Source organism: Lissotriton helveticus, chromosome 6, assembly GCF_964261635.1.
Source record: "Lissotriton helveticus chromosome 6, aLisHel1.1, whole genome shotgun sequence".
Classification (NCBI taxonomy): domain Eukaryota; kingdom Metazoa; phylum Chordata; class Amphibia; order Caudata; family Salamandridae; genus Lissotriton; species Lissotriton helveticus.
This window is the reverse complement of record NC_136067.1, coordinates 2,053,853,687-2,053,873,570: the sequence shown is the minus strand read 5'-3', so window position 1 is coordinate 2,053,873,570 and position 19,884 is coordinate 2,053,853,687. Positions and strand designations below refer to the sequence as shown.

General features: G+C 48.9%; 1 protein-coding gene across 1 annotated transcript in view; it reads left to right on the top strand.

Annotated features, from left to right (window-relative positions):
- Window positions 1-19,884, top strand: part of IFT172 (intraflagellar transport 172) — a 1,142,656-nt gene that overhangs the window by 197,667 nt on the left and 925,105 nt on the right. Inside the window, exons 12-13 of the mRNA XM_078650113.1 lie at window positions 15,895-15,948; window positions 18,639-18,742. Coding sequence (XP_078506239.1) covers window positions 15,895-15,948; window positions 18,639-18,742 — 158 coding nt within the window. The remainder of the gene's footprint in view (window positions 1-15,894; window positions 15,949-18,638; window positions 18,743-19,884) is intronic.

Here is a 19,884-nt window from a genome sequence, read left to right as displayed (position 1 = left end):
AGTTACTTCTGCAATTCTTGCTCTATTTTAATACAGTTTCTAACCATTAATTCACAATATACCCTTGCTTAACACCCTGAGAACATCCAGGCCATATGAAACTGGCTTGGTACCTTGGTACCCAGAGAGTGACACTTTCCCTTCAATCAGGTAAGTAGCCCCAGGGTTTCAGATGACAGATTCAATGCTACAATCAGCTTATTTGTAAATATCTCCGGTGACTGAGTAAGGCAAGGTCAGAGTTTTCTTCCCCTTCCACCTCTGAAAGAGAATACAAAATTAGACCACAATCCCCATCTTTATCAGCCACAGGGGGTTCAGTCTTCCTCTTCAGCACAATTGCTCTCCCTTGCTTCACTTATTCTTCTTTACTCTTAGGTCTGACGACTTCTAGCCTCAGTCTTCCCCAAACCTGCCAGAGCTGGCCTTTCAGTTATCAAAGAAGTTAGGGGGGGGGTGAAAGAGCTCTCTACCGGTATCACGATCTGTTGTTTCTTAGTCATACAGCAGCCCCCCTGTCTCCACCTTACTTGGGGGCCAGTCGAGTACTGCGCCATTACAGCCAACCAGCCCTTTGTCAACAGACCTCCTCTCCCGGCGGCTCCTCCCTCGTGGGCCGGGTCAAATGTTCTCCAAACCGGCACCGAGGGGAGGCCTGCCTGGGGCTAGCGGTGCTACGGCCGCTCGCGCCGTCTCCTCAGTTTCCCCGATGATCGCGCCACTGAGCAGGCGCTGGGGAGCAGTGTCTCAGCAATGCGCCGCCTCCTCAGTTTCCCCGATGATCGCGCCACCGAGCAGGCGCTGGGGGGCAGTGTCTCAACAAGGCGCCGCCTCCCTTCTTCTCCTCCGGCAGACGAGCACTCCGCTTCTGGGCCTGCGCGCTGATCGGCGCTACCTCGCTCTCCACCAGCAGTCGGCTACGCTACCCCAGGGCCTGCGCACTGATCGGCGCTACCTCCGCAGACACTATTCTCTTCACCAGTGACTCTCCGGGCAGCACAGGATGCCTAATTCACTCCTGACTCCCTCTCTTGGAAACCGGTAAGGCGGACTAGCGGGGCTTGCCACAGTCAGCAGGCAGTGTCCGGGAAGGCAGGAGAAAAGGGGGCCAGCAGAAATTACAAAGCCGCTTCCCTCAGGTATCATAAACCAACGTCAGGGCTCGGTCAAGGACTAGGGGGGAACGTCCTCAAGAAGAGGCTGTCTACCATACAGATAAACTAACTACTTCCTGCGCGCCCACCTCCCCACGCCACTGCCTCACTCCTCAAGCTCTCTACACATCACAAAATGGCTACCCTGACCCTGGCCTTATATAGGCTGTCCACAAAGGGTCCAGCATTGTCCAGAAGGTTCTGGAAGGTCCCTATTCTACCCTATGGGTCTTTCTCCTAAGGTGGCAGTTATGGCAGTTACTGTCCACCATTTTGTGGTTCTTGTAGGATTTTAGTCAGAAAAGGCACCTAGGCCTCAGGAAAAAGGACTACGAGGGTAAAAGAGCATCTAACCCCTAGGTCAATACCACAAAGATCCAGTGGGCATAAAAAAAAAAAAAAAGGTAGAGGGGCAAAAAGGGGACAAAATAAATAATTAATCAGGAGGGACTACCCAAAGGCAGACAGGTCTAACACGCGTCCCCCCCAGCTGAAAGTGGGGAGAGCTACCCAACCCCTTGGGAGTCCTCATCACTAAGGCGGAAATACCTAGAGAGACCGTCTGCATTGGCGTGGTCCACTCCAGGCCGATGTTCCACCCGGAAGTCCATTCCCTGTAGGGAGATAGACCATCTCAACAACTTGGGATTTCCCCCCTTCATTTGCCTCAGCCAACGAAGAGGTCGATGGTCGGTCTGAACCAGGAAGTGCGAGCCAAACAGGTATGGCCGCAACTTCTTCAGAGCCCATACCACCGCAAAAGCTGCCCGCTCAATTGCACTCCACTTCTGTTCCTGGGGAAGCAGTCTCCTGGATAGGAAGACTACAGGCTGATCCAGACCCTCTTCATTGAGTTGCGATAACACTGTCCCAATGCCATGCTCTGACGCGTCTGTCTGGACAAAGAACTCCTTGGAGAAGTCTGGGGCCCTCAGGACCGGTGCTGCACACATTGCCTGTTTCAGTTTCACAAAGGCTTGCTGGCAAGCCTCTGTCCAGACTACCCGTCGAGGTTGTTTCTTGGATGTGACCTCTGTGAGGGGCGCTACAATAGTGCCATACCCCTTCACAAAGCGACGGTAGTAACCTGTGAGGCCCAGGAAGGCTCGGACCTCAGTCTGGGTCTTGGGGGGTTCCCAGGCCATGATTGCCTCAATCTTTGCCTGGAGGGGCTGCACTGTTCCCCTTCCCACCAAGTGGCCTAGGTACACAACCGACCCCTGCCCAATCTGACATTTGCTGGCCTTGATTGTCAAGCCAGCCTGTTTCAGGGCCTGGATAACAGCTTGAAAGTGACGCAAATGGTCCTCCCAACTGCTGCTGAAGACGGCAATGTCATCCAGGTAAGCAGCGGAGAAAGCCTCCATTCCGGAGAGGACCTGGTTCACCAGCCGCTGAAAAGTGGGAGGGGCGTTCTTGAGCCCAAAGGGCATCACGCAGAACTGGAAGTGTCCCTCAGGCGTGGAGAAAGCTGACCTTTCTTTTGCTCCATCTGTAAGGGAGATCTGCCAGTACCCTGAAGTAAGGTCAAAGGTACTCAGATATTGGGCAGCTCCCAGCCGGTCAATCAATTCATCCGCCCTAAGGATCGGATGCGCATCAGTCTTGGTCACTGAGTTCAGTCCCCGGTAATCCAAGCAGAACCTCAGTTCTGGAGTGGTGTCCGGTGGGGCAGCTTTTGGTACTAAAACCACCGGACTGGACCAGGGGCTACTGGAAGGTTCAATAACTCCTAGCTCCAGCATCTTTGTAACCTCACCGTGGATGCTGGCCTTCACCTTGTCTGACAGCCGGTAGGTCTTTGACTTCACTGGTGGGCTGTCTCCTGTGTCCACATCATGGGTACACAGGTGGGTCCTTCCCGGGACAAGGGAGAACAACGTAGAGTACTGCTCCAATATCTGGCGGCAGTCCTCCCGCTGCTCAGGAGTTAGGGATGGAGAGAGAATCACTCCCTCCACCGACCCATCCTTTACCTGAGACGAAAAAAGGTCAGGGAGAGGTTCGCTTTCCGCTTCCTCTCCTCCATCAGTCACCATCATCAAGATGTCCTCGGGCCTCTCATGGTGGGGTTTGAGGCGGTTAGCATGCAACACCCGTAGGAGCTGTCGAGGGGTCTTAAGGTCCACCAGGTAGGTGGCCTTACCCTTCTTCTCTAACACCTCGAAGGGGCCTGTCCAGCGATCCTGGAGGGCACTTAGCTCTCCAGGCTCCATCACCCACACTTTCTGGCCAGGCTCCAACTCCACCTGGTGAGCGTTGTGGTCATACCACTCTTTCATTACTGCTTGGCTGGCTTCCAAGTTGTCAGAAGCTTGCTTCCACAACTTTGCCATTTGGCTCCGGAAGGCCAGCATGTAGCTCACCACATCCTGGGGAGGCTTTTTGGGAGACTTTTCCCATCCGTCCTTTACCAGGCTGAGAGGTCCACGCACAGGGTGCCCGTACAGTAGCTCAAAGGGGCTGAAGCCCACTCCCTTCTGCGGCACTTCCCTGTAGGAGAATAGCAAACAGGGTAGGAGGACGTCCCATTTCCTCCGCAGGCTCTCAGGTAGACTTCTTATCATGCCTTTCAAGGTCTTGTTGAACCTCTCTACCAGTCCATTGGACTGGGGGTGGTATGGAGTGGTGAACCGGTAGGTCACTCCACACTTCTTCCACATTGCCCGCATATATGCTGACATGAAGTTGGTCCCCCTGTCGGACACAACTTCCTTGGGGAAACCCACTCGGGTAAAGATCCCCATCAGGGCCCTAGCCACCACAGGTGCAGTGACAGTCCTCAGAGGAATTGCCTCTGGGTACCGCGTGGCGTGATCCACCAGAACCAGGATAAACCTGTGACCAGCTGTAGTTGGTGGATCCAATGGCCCCACAATGTCGATGCCCACCCTTTCAAAGGGGGTGCTAACGACAGGTAGTGGTTCCAGGGGAGCTTTTAGCTTCACCCCTGTTTTCCCACTGGCTTGACAGGATACACACGTCCGACAGTAGGTGTCAGATGCCACTTTCATCTGAGGCCAGTAAAAGTGGGGGACAAGCCGGGCAAAGGTCTTGTCCTGACCTAAGTGTCCTGCCAAGGGAATCTCATGAGCCAATTCGAGAAGAAAGGCTCAATATCGTTGAGGGACTACCAAGGCCCTGGATGAACCAGGCAAAGGTACCTTAGGTTCACTGTAGAGGAGTCCGTCCTCCCAGTAAATGTGGTAGTGCCCTGCAACGTTCCCTGCTGCCTGGGCTTCGGCCTGACGCCTCAGTCCCTCAAGGGTAGGGCACTCCTTCTGGCCCTTACAGAACTCCTCCCTGGTAGGCCCTCTCTCCACATGCCACTCGGCAGGGATAGGTAAGTCCTCCAGGGAGACTACTTCCTCCTCCACGGACTCCTGGCCCACCACCGCAGGTGGCCGATCTGTCTCATGGGGCATGGAAGCCGAAGCAGGCTTCTCCTGTCATCGGGTCTGTCCCTTTTTAGCAGCGGCCTGGGCCATTGTTCCAGGCTCCAGCCCAGGCGAACTCCCTCTCTGGGCAGTCGCAGACCTGGTGCTTCCACAGGCCCAGTCAGGTGTACCCAGCATCTCCGAATGAGTCCGGTATTCCACCTCTCTCCAAGCATTGTGCTCCATGTCATTTCCCAGCAGACAATCAACTGGCACGGCAGGGCTTATGGCAACTCGAAGTGAACCTGCAACCCCTTCCCACTCAAATGGAACCTCGGCCACAGGATAGTAGCCCAATCTGCCGTCAGCCCTCGCGGCAGGGTGGAGTACATGTGGAATCACCTGCTCTAGAGACACCAGTTGACTCCTTACCATTGTCATACTGGCTCCTGTGTCTCTCAGAGCCTCCCCTCTTTGGCCATTGATGGTGATCCATTGCCCATACTTGGTAGTATTGGAGGGCACCTGAATCTTTGGAACCATCTCCCGATCTCCCAGGGACACTAAGGTGACACCCGCCCACTCACCCCCCTTATCTAAGGGCAACTCCTCCCGAGCGCTACACTAGCTTTTCCTCCGGTGGGAGGGGGTGGTCTCTTTGGGCACTTGATATCTCCCTTATAATGTCCAACACCACCACACTCAAAGCAGTGGACAACCCTTGGCTGCTGGCTTTGGCCAGGATGAGGGTTTCTGGGCGGGTTAGCCTTAGGGGTGAATCCTGTTCCCTTTCCCTGGAAACTGTTTTGGGGACCATTTGAGAACTCCCGCTTTTTATCTCCCCCCTCCTTCTTCTGGGGGGCGCACTGTCCGGCCCGTTGGGAATCCCCTCCAGTCCCCTTTGAGGACACCCTGGTACTTGCCCAGATGTCCACCTCCTCTGCAAGCTTCCGGGGGTTGGTCAGCTTGCTATCCACCAGGTGTTGACGCAGCTCGGGAAAACATTTCTTGAGTAGGTGCTCTTTGAGAAAAAGGTCATATAATCCCTCATAGTCCTTCACCTCGCTGCCTTGTATCCAACCCTCTAGTGCCTTCCTTGCATAGTCCAGGAAATCCACCCAATTTTGTGTGCCTAGTTTGTGACTTCCCCTGAACTTCTGCCTGTACTTCTCTGGGGTCAGTCCAAACTTTTTGATCAGTGCCACTTTCATGGTGGGGTAGTGGGTCTGCTCATCCTGCTCTAGGGCCAATAGTGTATCCCGTCCAGTAGGAGGCATGTATTTGTATAAACCACCCCCCCCAGTGTTTTTCCTGGATCCCATGGGCTCTTAAGGAGACCTCATAGGCAGCCAGACACTTGGCGATGTCATCCCCTGAGCTGTAACTGGCAACTATATCTTTAGGTAGGTAGGGTCTGGATTCCCTGGTCAGTTCTTTGGTTTCGCTGCCACCATTTGGAGAATTAGAAGGTCCCATCTGTAGGGCCTTGAGTTCTAGCTCCCTAAGTTTCAACTCGTGAGCCATCCTCTGTTCCTCTTTCTCCTTTTCCATCTTGGCTAACTCCCACTTTAGCTGTCTCTTTTCCCTGCTGTCCACTAGTTCAGCTTCGGTTAAGCTTCTTCCGGAGACACTGCTGCCCTCCCTTGAAAGGGTCCTAGGTCCTGGTAGTAGGTTCCCCATCTCAAGTGGAAACAATCCTTCTACCTCTATGACTGTGTCCCGGTCCGTCTCCTCTTCCTCCTCCTTTCCCTCTCCATGTGCTGCCACCAAAGCCCTCAAACTGGTCTGGAGTTCCCCCTTCTTGGCACCACGCTTGAAAAAAACTCCCATCTTCTGGCAAAAGTCTCTAAGCTGGGCTGTAGTATAGGTCTCCAGTTCCTCCAGAGCAAATTCCATTTTGCTTATGGGAGATATAGGGACAACCACTCGGGAAGAATTGGTTCAAAAGGGACATTTCGAAGCTACCTCTACCCACCACCAGGAGTAAATTTGAAAAAAACAAAAGAAGTAATTAGGAAGTCCGCCAGGAGAAAACTCCAGGTGTAGGCCTGTGGAGTACACTTTGTTACTAAAGAGTGGACGCAAACACAGTTCTCATCCCACCGCTGGACACCAATTATGTTGGACCTGGAGTCTCCAAGTCACATAGGGTAGCTTGACACTAAGCAGGAAGGCCTAACTCCAAAGTACATGTGTTAAGTTTGCGTCTCACCCTCTCAGTAACTCAGTGCCCATCCATCCAAAAATGACACTACACCTTACTTTTTATAAAAGTAGAAAAGCTTTATGATCTCTTTTGTTGTTAGTTTCTTATTTTGTGCTCAGATGCTAAATCAGTACCACAGTTACAATGAATACAGTGCATTTACACTATTTGTTTCTGTAAACTTCCTCACTCCCTCTCTTCAAAGTTACTTCTGCATTTCTGGCTCTATTTTAATACAGTTTCTAACCATTAATTCACAATATACCCTTGCTTAACACCCTGAAAACATCCAGGCCATATGAAACTGGCTTGGTACCTTGGTAACCAGAGAGTGACACTTTCCCTTCAATCAGGTAAGTAGCCCCAGGGTTTCAGATGACAGATTCAATGCTACAATCAGCTTATTTGTAAATATCTCCGGTGACTGAGTAAGGCAAGGTCAGAGTTTTCTTCCCCTTCCACCTCTGAAAGAGAATACAAAATTAGACCACAATCCCCATCTTTATCAGCCACAAGGGGTTCAGTCTTCCTCTTCAGCACAATTGCTCTCCCTTGCTTCACTTATTCTTCTTTACTCTTAAGTCTGACGACTTCTAGCCTCAGTCTTCCCCAAACCTGCCAGAGCTGGCCTTTCAGTTATCAAAGAAGTTAGGGGGGGGATGAAAGATCTCTCTACCGGTATCACGATCTGTTGTTTCTTAGTCATACAGCAGCCCCAGCTGTCTCCACCTTACTTGGGGGCCAGTCGAGTACTGCGCCGTTACAGCCAACTAGCCCTTTGTCAACAGACCTCCTCTCCCGGCGGCTCCTCCCTCGTGGGCCGGGTCAAATGTTCTCCAAACCGGCACCGAGGGGAGGCCTGCCTGGGGCTAGCGGTGCTACGGCCGCTCGCGCCGTCTCCTCAGTTTCCCCGATGATCGCGCCACTGAGCAGGCGCTGGGGGGCAGTGTCTCAGCAAGGCGCCGCCTCCTCAGTTTCCCCGATGATCGCGCCACTGAGCAGGCGCTGGGGGGCAGTGTCTCAACAAGGCCCCGCCTCCCATCTTCTCCTCCCGGCAGACGAGCACTCCGCTTCTGGGCCTGCGCGCTGATCGGCGCTACCTCGCTCTCCACCAGCAGTCGGCTACGCTACCCCTGGACCTGCGCACTGATCGGCGCTACCTTCGCAGACACTATTCTCTTCACCAGTGACTCTCCGGGCAGCACAGGACGCCTAATTCACTCCTGACTCCCTCTCTTGGAAACCGGTAAGGCGGACTAGCGGGGCTTGCCACAGTCAGCAGGCAGTGTCCGGGAAGACAGGAGAAAAGGGGGACCCAAGGGGGCCAGCAGAAATTACAAAGCCGCTTCCCTCAGGTATCATAAACCAACGTCAGGGCTCGGTCAAGGACTAGGGGGGAACGTCCTCAAGAAGAGGCTGTCTACCTTACAGATAAACTAACTACTTCCTGCGCGCCCACCTCCCCACGCCACTGCCTCACTCCTCAAGCTCTCTACACATCACAAAATGGCTACCCTGACCCTGACCCTGGCCTTATATAGGCTGTCCACAAAGGGTCCAGCAGGGTCCAGAAGGTTCTGGAAGGTCCCTATTCTACCCTATGGGTCTTTCTCCTAAGGTGGCAGTTATGGCAGTTACTGTCCACCATTTTGTGGTTCGTGTAGAATTTTAGTCAGAAAAGGCACCTAGGCCTCAGGAAAAAGGACTACGAGGGTAAAAGAGCATCTAACCCCTAGGTCAATACCACAAAGATCCAGTGGGCATAAAAAAAAATAAAAAGGTTCGAGGGGCAAAAAGGGGACAAAATAAATAATTAATCAGGAGGGACTACCCAAAGGCAGACAGGTCTAACAAGCATGGCTTTCAGTCACTCATAGTTGTTCGAACTATATTTACGACCTTTTTTTCTAGCAAAACTTCTACGCAGTAATGTTTTTACCTAGTTAGTTGTTTGCGTACAAATGCCTAGAAGTACGTTAGATTATAGTATATCGTCCAGTCAGATGAGGAGTGGGTGTTATGTTCCATATAGGTACCCCTTTATAAGCTCAGGTAGCAACCTACCCTTTCACCTTTATCCTCCCCTACCATTACACTACATAATGGTTCTTGGGACTGACCTTTTACCTAGTTACGGTACTACTAACCGGACATGGGGTTTTCCCTGAAAACTGGCCTTATCCATTATGTATGAGGATTCTTGGAAACTCAGCAGGACTACCATCTTCTGCATAATAACTATGTGTAAGAAGTCATTCCTTCCGTCATCCTAAGTCCGACATGACACAGCAAGGTAGAGCACCTGTGGGTATCACTTTGGGTATATGAACACCATATCTTGCTGAGGTAGTTAGCGGAGAAAAGGACTTCCATGCTGACACACTGACGCGAGACGCTGAGGCTCCTGCACGCAGACACTCCAGCTCGCAGTGGTCTGACATCCCTTGTGGGGTGTCCATCTTCTAGATCAAGGTGGGGTCCCACAGTCTCTCACTTCAGGTAATGGGGTTGACTTTATCCTAGAGGAATTTTTGGCTTTACACCTACATACATGCTAGGTACACTTAGGTACATTGAAGTTAGGGTCGCATCGTAGGAGTACGTATTTTATTGTCATGTATTTTTATAACGGACTGTATTCATCGTTTTAGGATGATGGTAGAAATCTACCATCCTTTTACTCTGTTAGTGCTTCTAATCATTTATATCTGTTTCTGTCTAATGGTTGTTTTAGCACACCTATTTTACACTAGAATTGCGCTAGTTCAATAAATGCTTATTGAAAAACGCCTCCACTGCTTATTCTGTGTATCTCTACGAGACAAAGTGAGCACGAGTGACTGAGCAAAAAGTATTGCACTGTTTCTATAATCCTGAGGGATCAGGGTTGCCATGTTCAATAGTTGCCAAGAACTATTCTCTCCTTCGTGAGAGGGGTTTTCTGATAGATACATCTGCCGTGTGGATTCCTCACCTTGTGAATACCCCCTGCGTCAGCAACATTCGGAAATTCTTTTTTCGTAGCCTCGCGCCGACGTGGACTCCTGACGTCATAGAGACACGACCTCGCTCGCGACTCCGCTGACGTCACCGACGCCTATAATAGGCCCACGCCGGCGTGATGACATCAGTTCCCTTTTTTCCGCGTCGTCGACGCTAACGGTTATCGGGAATCTCTGTAGCCAACGGATACTTTGTTGTCTATATTGTTGCCATTTTCTGCTTCTCTGTATCCTGTCTCTTCGACAATGTCTTCGAAAAAGACCGGCTTCAAGCCATGTAGAGAATGCGGCAAAATGATGTCCATTACCGACCCACACAGAGACTGCATCTGGTGCTTGAGCTCGGACCATGATGTGGAGGACTGCTCTTCGTGTAAGAAGATGAACCCGGAGGCCCTGAGGGAGAGAGAGGCGAAGCTCCTGGTGGCTAAGATGAAAGCTGGAAAGGAGAAATCGTCGAGGTCTCGTTCTCGAAGGGCGAGGTCGAAGTCAAGATCGAGGTCGAGATCTGGATCTCGAGGAAGGTCGTCTTCGAAGTCGGCTTCTAATCGTGTTTCAAAAAAGAGGAAACATAAGAAGAGGAGACATGAGTCCCGACGTCGTTCTGGTAAGGAGTCGGGATCGAGGTCGAGGTCACCGAAGAAGGTACGTTCGAAGGTGGTGACCGTTGATGTTTCGGATCCAGAACCTGAAGGTGAGGCCTCCCCTTCGGAGTCACGGGCGCCGTCTCCGGCTCCGTCTCCGACTCCGAATCCGGCTCCGAGTCCATCTCCGGCGCCGTCCCCGGTCCGAGATGAGGAGGAGCCTCGTGAGGATGGGGGTTCCGCGCCCTTAGGTGAGCCGAATCCGAACGCTCATCAAGACAGGCCTGAGGGTTTTCATCCACCATTTCCTGCCCCAGGCCAGGACCCTTCTGCGTTTCTCAACGCAATGTACGGAGTCTTTTCGAGGGCGTGGTACCCCTCTGGTGCACCTTCGGGTCCCATGGGTCCTTTGGCTTTTAGCTTAGGAGTCCCTCACTCCTACCCTCCAGCTCCGTTTATGCCTTACATGCCGGCTCCGACGCCGCCGTGGCATTTTCCGGCTCCACCGAAGCCGTCGACGCCGGTTCCGGCTTCGTCTGCTCCGAGTCGTCCTCGAACACATCCCTCTGAGCCTTCGGATTCGATCCCGACGTCGATTCCGAATCCGTCGGAGCCGGTGGTGGATCCGATAGCAAAACGAGTCAAGATGAGATCTAGAAGGGAGGCTCAACGCCTTCTGGAGGAAAGGAGGTTTTTGGATTCACAATCTGATGTTGAAGAGGGTGAATTGGATGAAGATGCTTTTGAGGATTTGGCAGAAGCAGGAAGCCTGGATTTCTCTCCAGAGTGGGAGTTACCCTCAGGTTCTAGCACTCCTTCCAAGGACGTTCAACCCTATCATTTAATTATGAGGAAGGCTGCCAGTCTCCTTAAGTTGACTTTGCCTACAGCAGAATTCAAATCTAATATTCTGACTGAAGTATTGCATTCTCCGAGTTCAGTGGTGGAACCTCTTCTTCCTTTCAATGATGCTCTGACAGAGCCCATTCTAGAGGTGTGGAAAAAACCTTTGTCGGCTCCAGCTGTCTCTAAAAGTGTAGCCAGAAGATACAGGGTTGCCCCTGAGGATCCTGCCTTTTTAACCTCTCATCCTTCACCGGAGAGTTTGGTCATTCAGGCTGCATGCTCCAAGAACGTTAGTGCTTTCCCTCTGCTTCCTTTTGAGAAGGAAGCAAAGAAGCAGGATCAGGTGGCAAAGAAGTCCTTCTCCTCTGCCAGTATGGCATTGAAGTCATCAAATGCCACTTGCTTGATGGGAAGATATTTACACGCTCTGATGGACTCTTTGCGTGTTCTTGTTCCAAAAGTTCCTGATGACAGCAGGAAGGATTTTGAGGAAGTCATCTCTGACGCTCAGGCAGCGGCTCGCCAGGTCATTCAGAGCGGTTTGGATACTGTAGACTCTGTGGCGCGCATTATGGGCACTGCTGTCGCTACTAGGAGGTCTGCCTGGTTGAAATCTTCTGACTTTTCGGCTGATGTTCAGGCGACATTATTAGATCTTCCTTTCGATGGTTCAGGCCTCTTTGGGAAGAAGGCTGATGCGGCCCTTGAGAGGTTTAAAGATAGCAGGGCGACTGCTAAATCCTTGGGTCTTCAAGTGAGAGGCTCTTCAGCTGGCAGAAGATTCAGGGGTTTTGGCCGCTCTTCCTTTCGGAATTTCCGGCAGGGCCAGCAGCAGCAGCAGCAACAACAGCAGCAGCAAAACTCTTTGTACAGGTCATACAGGGGAAAGCAAAGAGTGCGTCCTCGTGGACGTCAGGTCTCTTCCTCCTCCACTTCCTCCAACCCCCCTGCCCCTGAGAAGCAGCCCTAGATCCGACATTCAGGATCATGTGGGTCCGGTTGGGGGTCGGCTTACCCATTTTCTACAGGATTGGGAATCGGTTACGTCAGATCTTTGGGTTCTCAATCTTGTAGAAAATGGGTATGCCCTTCCCTTTCGGGAATTCCCTCCCAATTTCCCTCCTTGCCAAGGGTATTGCTCCGAGGAGCATCTGTCTCTTCTGCAAGAGGAAGTTTTGACTCTGATAAGAAAGGGTGCGATAGAGGTGGTCCCAGAGCAGGAAAGGGGTCAGGGATGCTACTCCCGGTATTTCCTGATTCCGAAGAAGGATGGCAGGCTTCGTCCAATCCTGGATCTCAGGATCTTGAATCTCTATCTGAAGCAGGAGAAATTCAAGATGCTCACCCTTGCTCAGGTTCTTCAAGCGCTGCAAGAAGAAGACTGGATGGTGTCGCTCGACTTGCAGGATGCTTACTTTCACATCCCAATCCTGAAGTCGCACAGGAGGTATCTCCGTTTTACGGTGGGATCGCAGCACTACCAGTTTGCGGTCCTTCCGTTTGGACTTACTACTGCGCCTCGAGTCTTCACCAAGGTGATGGCAGTGGTGGCGGCGCATCTCAGGAGATCAGGGATTCCAGTATTCCCTTATTTGGACGACTGGCTGATCAAAGCGGAGTCGTCAGAGAGAGTGCTCCATCATTTGCGAGAGACAACCCAGTTGTTGTACAGGTTGGGTTTTTCAATAAATGTACCCAAGTCTCACCTGGTGCCCTCCCAGCGCAACCTGTTCATAGGTGCGGTACTGGACACAACCGTATGTCGTGCATTCCCTCCCCCTCAAAGGATTCGCGACATACGGGAGATGATTCCTTTGTTTTACAATGGAGCGGTCGTTCCAGTCCTGAAGGTGCTTCGCCTGCTCGGTCTGATGGCTTCATGCATTCTGTTGGTCAACCATGCACGCTGGCACATGAGGGCGCTCCAGTGGTGCCTCCGCAAGCAGTGGTATCAGCACAGCGGAGATCTCAGGGAGTCAGTGAGGATCTCCAGAGAAGCTGCAGCGGATCTGTCTTGGTGGGGAGTGGAAGGCAATCTGTCCCAAGGAAAGCCTTTTCAACTTCCCCCATCGGTGGCCACGGTGATAACGGATGCATCCACTCTCGGGTGGGGTGCTCATCTGGGGGATCTGGAGGTCAAGGGCCTTTGGTCTCCAGAGGAAAGGTTGCTTCACATCAACCTTCTGGAATTGCGGGCGATACGTTTGGCGCTCAAGGCCTTCCTCCCTTCCCTTCGCGGTCAGTCTGTTCAAGTCCTGACGGACAACACGACCGCGATGTGGTACGTCAACAAGCAGGGAGGGGTAGGGTCGCAGTGTCTCTGCAGAGAGGCTCTGCGTCTCTGGTCCTGGGTTCAGGACCATCAGGTTTGTCTGATGGCGAATCATCTGGCCGGTGTGTTGAACGTTCGTGCGGACAGTCTCAGTCGGCAGTTCTCTGCCGACCACGAGTGGAGGCTTCACCCGGAGGTGGTTCACGACATCTTTCGGATGTGGGGGACTCCTCGGGTGGACCTGTTCGCCACTCACGAGAATGCGCACTGCCTGTCGTTCTGCAGTCTCCAGTATCCGATGCAAGGAGCCTTGGGGGACGCGTTTCAGTTGAGTTGGAGAGGTCAACTCCTTTACGCGTTTCCCCCCATATCCTTGATTCCTCGGGTTCTGAGGAAGATTCGCCAAGACCGGGCCCAAGTCATATTGGTCGCCCTGGATTGGCCAAGAAGGGTGTGGTATACAGATCTACTCCACCTCTCCTCTCACCCGCCGCTCCGTCTCCCTCTCAGGGCAGACCTCCTCTCTCAGATGGAGGGGCAGGTTCTACACCCCCACCTCCAGACATTGCACCTTCATGCCTGGAGATTGAACGGGGCAACCTGAATTCCTTTTCCCTTCCGCCTGACGTTGTGGATGTCATCTTGTCAGCCAGGCGTGACTCCACTAAGTCCATCTATTCTTATAGATGGTCGAAATTTGTCACGTGGTGTGGGGAAAGGTCTGTTGATCCTTTGAAGGCCCATTTGTCTAATGTTCTCCAATTTTCCCTTTCTTTGGCGCGGCAGGGTCTTGCGGTTGCCACGGTAAAGGGTTACCTGTCGGCGCTGTCGGCTTTTCTCTGCTTGCCTGACCAGCCTTCTCTTTTTAAGTCTCCTGTGGTCTTAAGGTTTTTGAAGGGTCTTACTAATATGTTCCCTCCTTCACCTTTCATTGTGCCTCAGTGGGATTTGAATCTTGTATTGACCTTTTTGATGGGTGCTCCTTTTGAGCCTCTCCACAAATGTCCCATGAGGCTTCTTACCCTTAAGACAGTCTTCCTGGTTGCATTAACCTCGGCAAGGAGGGTTAGTGAGCTTCAAGCTCTTAGTTCCAAGCCCCCATTCCTGACCATTCATGCTGATCGAATGGTTCTTAGGACCAGGGCTGCTTTTCTGCCTAAGGTGGTGACTCCTTTCCACCTTGGTCAATCCATTACCCTTCCTACCTTCTATCCTCCCCCTCACCCTTCTAAGGAGGAAGAGAGACTGCACCGTCTGGACCCTAAGAGGGCGGTGTCCTTTTACTTGGACAGATCCAAGGACTTTCGCTTGGAAGACCAGCTCTTCGTTGGATTTGCTGGATGCAAGAAAGGAAGGGCGGTCCATAAGAGAACTTTATCGAGATGGATTGTCCTCTGCATAAAGATCTGCTACTCTTTGGCCGGTAAGGAACCACCAGAGGGTATAAGGGCTCATTCAACTAGAGCTAAGTCTTCGACCTCAGCATTGGCTAGAGGTGTGCCTGTTGAGGATATTTGTAGAGCGGCAACTTGGTCTTCCCTCCACACTTTCGCGAAGCTTTACTGCTTGGATTCCGAAGTGAGGAGGGAGGGTCACTTTGCGCGCTCTGTCCTTCAGGATTTCCTGGTTTAGAAGAGTGGACACCCTCCTCCGGGAGTGGGGACTGCTGTGGGACTCTATTCACAAGGTGAGGAATCCACACGGCAGATGTATCTATCAGAAGAACAAGTTACTTACCTTCGGTAACGCTTTTTCTGGTAGATACTATATCTGCCTGTGGATTCCTCACTGACCCACCCGCCTCCCCGTTGTCCACTCTTCTATGCCAGAGTTACTGTAATGTATTATATATATATTTTGTTGTCAAGGAAATGTTCCAATTGCTTTCCTGCTTTTGCTTAACACTGTGTGTTTTGCCTTGATTATTGTGTACTGTGTATACTTGTATATTTCTACTGTCATTGGTCCGTCCGTGTGCCTCGATGGCACGGAAAAAAGGGCAGAACTGATGTCATCACGCCGGCGTGGGCCTATTATAGGCGTCGGTGACGTCAGCGGAGTCGCGAGCGAGGTCGTGTCTCTATGACGTCAGGAGTCCACGTCGGCGCGAGGCTACAAAAAAGAATTTCCGAATGTTGCTGACGCAGGGGGTATTCACAAGGTGAGGAATCCACAGGCAGATATAGTATCTACCAGAAAAAGCGTTACCGAAGGTAAGTAACTTGTTCTTTAGTGGCACTGTGGCGTAGCTGGTATACAGGCTAACATACCCGGTGGGGGTGTCTAGATTCCGTCTGGACACCAGTCCTACAGTGTATGTTGTCTAAATGTGCAGATCCTGTATAGGTTTATAGGAACTACATGACAATGGTGCAGGATTTTTACTGCTGTGATCTGCATTTCAAGTGACTCATAAATATCCACTGCAATTGTCTTTATTTTCTCCTTTGCAGGTGGCCTGGCAGGGCTCTGGAGGCAATGAGAAGTTCTTCTTTGAAAACGAGAACGTAAGTTGTACTAAAAAGTATGCTTACGGATTAAGCTAGTCTAAGGCACTGAAATAAAGCAACTTTCATCCGAAATAAATGTGTGTTAAATAAACATTCAGCCTGCTCACTTCTTAGTTAACCATTTTTGCACTATGTGTGGAATAGGGAAACTTGTGCTAAGGGCATTGAAGCAAATATTCTTTTTGTTTTTATAGAGTAATGAAAATGTTGGATTCCTCTGCCATATCTTCAATAATGTCTTCTTACTCCAGGCCGAGTACTGGTTATGATGTGAACTTTTTAATTAACAGTCATATTTGGCAAGACCAAACGCATCAACGTATCCCCAACGCATTCATAGTAGCAGTCCTGTGTGCACATCTGTGTCCGGGACTCTAAATAGGAAAACCTGGAAATCTCATGGATTCACCTTTGTGAATCCAACCATGTCTCTCCAATAAGCTTGAACCTCTCCTCCAAATGTGAAGCATACTATTCATGGACCATTGCACCTGTTAGTCTATGCACATCAAGGTGCCAGCATGGGCTTATTCTATGACACACCACCAAAGCACGCGAGAAGACCAATCCATGAAAAATGTTGTCTTAAATATTTACCCAAGTTTCTGAGTGGGCTTTCATCACAAATCTCGGTCATTGAACTTCTGAATGGATGTTTTCTGTCGGGCTTCCTTGTCACCAATCATGTATAGATTTTGATGATTCTGTCATGGAATTCCCTGTAGGCAAGATCCCCGAAAAGCATCTTACGAAATTTTCTAATTTGAAAATGTATTCAAATAAGAGAAACGTGCCTATAAATTGCAACAGTTTAATTTTTTTATTTATGCAGGATCCCTGAAACATGTTTTAAAAACACATTTTCAAATTTGAAAATGAATTTAAACAAGGGAAACATACTAGTGAGGACAATGCTTTATTCCTTTCTGTTTTTACCATTTAAAACAATGCAGCCATTCAAGCCAATCTGTCATAAAGTACATTTAACTGAAACCACTACTGTATAAAAATATCTTAAAATTGAAAAAAGTTAAGAAATTGCCTGTGGCCAAGGCTCTTGGACCCTAATTCTTAATGTTCTGGAGTGCACTTTAAGAGTGATGACTAATTTAACTTGCATAATTAGCATTATTATGGGTGTGATAATACAAGGCTTTAAAAGATTACACTTGCAAAACTAAATTGTGAAGAAATATTACACTAAAGAACCAACAGTAGTTTGTCAAGGACATGTTGGCTTTAATTCACTTATTTGATTGAATGAACATATTTAATAAATTATAATTATGAAAACAAAAAAGTGAGCAGGCAATAAACGTATTGGTGGCATCTGTATATGAAGACATAGGACTAGCATGATTTTACAAAACTATTTGTCAGTATTGTCTTTTGCACTGGATTAGCTGCATCTAAACTTACTGTACCTAGATGGATAGTGTCATGTATCATAGCTTGGTTCCAAAATGTAAACAGACCATTTTTCAGATGGCCTAAGGCTCATTCTAGAAATTGAAAAGGAACAGCTGATCTCATGAGACAACTCAAAAAATGTCAGACATTTGTCTGGCGCCTGCTTTGAAATCACCTCATGTTTTTGTTGAAACTGACTCCCTTGTGGAAGAAGTCTTCCTTTGCAATTTATTTGCATAAATTATGTTCATCCTTCACACTACGGGGCAGATATACTGAGATAGGATTCACAAAAAGCAGTTGCAATTTGTTCGCTGTCTTTTTGCGAATCTTATGGTATTTTGCGAACCAACCTATCTACTAATAGGTCAGTTCACATAATACTGAATCACAGTGGGTCGCAATTTGACCTACCTGATGAATATCAGTGAGGTTGTTCACAAAAAGAGACCCCCTACGATTCACTGTCATTCTTAGGAATGATTGCCTGCTGGGGTCAGTAGACCACCATTTCTTCGATTACTTTTAAATAAAGCAACCTTTTTCCCATTTTAAATGCAACCGGTTTTCCTTAAAGGAAACCGAAATGTGTTAAAAAGAAAATGGAAAGTCGGAATAGTTTGGAAATCTATTTTTTAAGAGTAGGCAGTAACCATGGAGACCACTGCCTACTCCTAAAAAGGATTTTAGACTTTTCATAAAGGGAAACCCCTTCCCGTTTGCAAATAGGTTACCGTCTCCTTTAAGGTGTCAGTAGAATATTATTGTTTTGCTACAGGATTTCAGTTGCAAAACATGAATACATTCCATAAGGAATTGCTAATTTGACCACGCCCCTTCCAATAGCAATTTCTTATGATTTCCTATACCGGTTTAGCGATCCAGTAGCATCTTACCGAAATGCTAAATGTTTAGTACATTTGAAAATCAAATTTTCTTGTTGCAACCCCTTTCATTTACTGAATCACAAGGTTTGCGATAAGAAAATGCATTAGTATTTCTGGCCCCTATCTTTCTTATCCCATTTCTCTGAGGTATAGTTTGAGCTTACTATTCTATACTTCTATTCTGTGCTTCTCTTTATGATTATTGTTGTGAATCCTATGATGCCGAATAAAAAGTTGCTTATTGTAGCCCTAGTACCTTATAGCTACTTACGTACATGTGATTCTAGAACATAATACTTAAATACATTTTGATCCAGACTGTTGAGCACTTTAGGGTTCCACAATCTGAGCTTTCACCATATCTAATGATTTCTATCCTTCCTCACACAGGTGTGCATGATCTTCAATGCTGGCGAGCTGACTCTGGTCGAATATGGAAACAACGAAATCCTGGGGTCTGTCCGCACCGAATTCATGAACCCGCATCTCATCAGGTGAGTCAAATACCATTTCAATAAAGGGCAGGGCTTAATGAGGCCTTTCATTACAACTAATGGTTCTACTGGACTCTATAGTTGAGGAAAGTAAATTTGCTACGTTAGTAAGTCTGTGAAGTGGTCCAGCAAGACTCATTTATGCCCAGTGCGTTTTTATGCAGCATCGGCCCCGGGTAACTAGGTGACTAACATCCATAGTTAAGCAATACATTATTTTGAACATCAGGAAAGAGGAATTAGTTTAATTCAATCATACTTTCTGAATTTCTCTTGAACATAAAATCATTGCAGAGCTAGTATACTGCAAAGAACAGGTATGTTTTGTATGGTTCAAACATCTCCCAATGTACAGTAGCCAGAAAATTGTCCACTGATACGCAAAAAAACAAAACTGCCTTGTTTTCTAGTATTATATGACTCACTTGTATTACCCCTTTCATACAAAGAAAATTTCTGACAAGCTTTTAGCCTGCACTATAGATTACCATCGGGCTAAAGAGACCTCTGGTGTTTATTGTATTCATGTCAGAAATTTATCAGTCTGTGCATACTCTGTCCACCCTCCATTATAGTTCTCTAGAGATAGAAAATATATATATATATATATATATATATATATATATATATATATATATATATATATATATATATATATATATATACATACATACATACATACATATACACACACTCCCTAGAGGAGTGAAACGCGTAATGGAAGGCACTTGCCTGACACATTTTATGCCGCAATAAACTGTCTTTCCTGCTTTGAAACTGTGTGGAGGTCGTTATTCATTCACCTGGAAGCAAGAGGTCCGTGCCTGCAAGCTGTTTGCTGCTGTTCCCGGACGGGGACGGGCAGTATATATATATATATCTCAATTTCTTCTTCCTGATGAAGAAAACCGCACACCAAGGTCGCGTTGGGTGTGGACATTGCACTATTACTGAAAAATAAAAAACAAATACTGCTGACCTTGGTGTGGATACAAAATATTTGCAAAGGACTGGCCTGTCCTTTCAACCTGCACCCGCTGTGGGATAGCGCGCTCTACCTGAGGCCAAGTGGTGAAAAAGATATATTTCTCCAAAGAGACGAGGCGAACCCAACTTCGTGCTGAATATTTTTTTTATTTCAT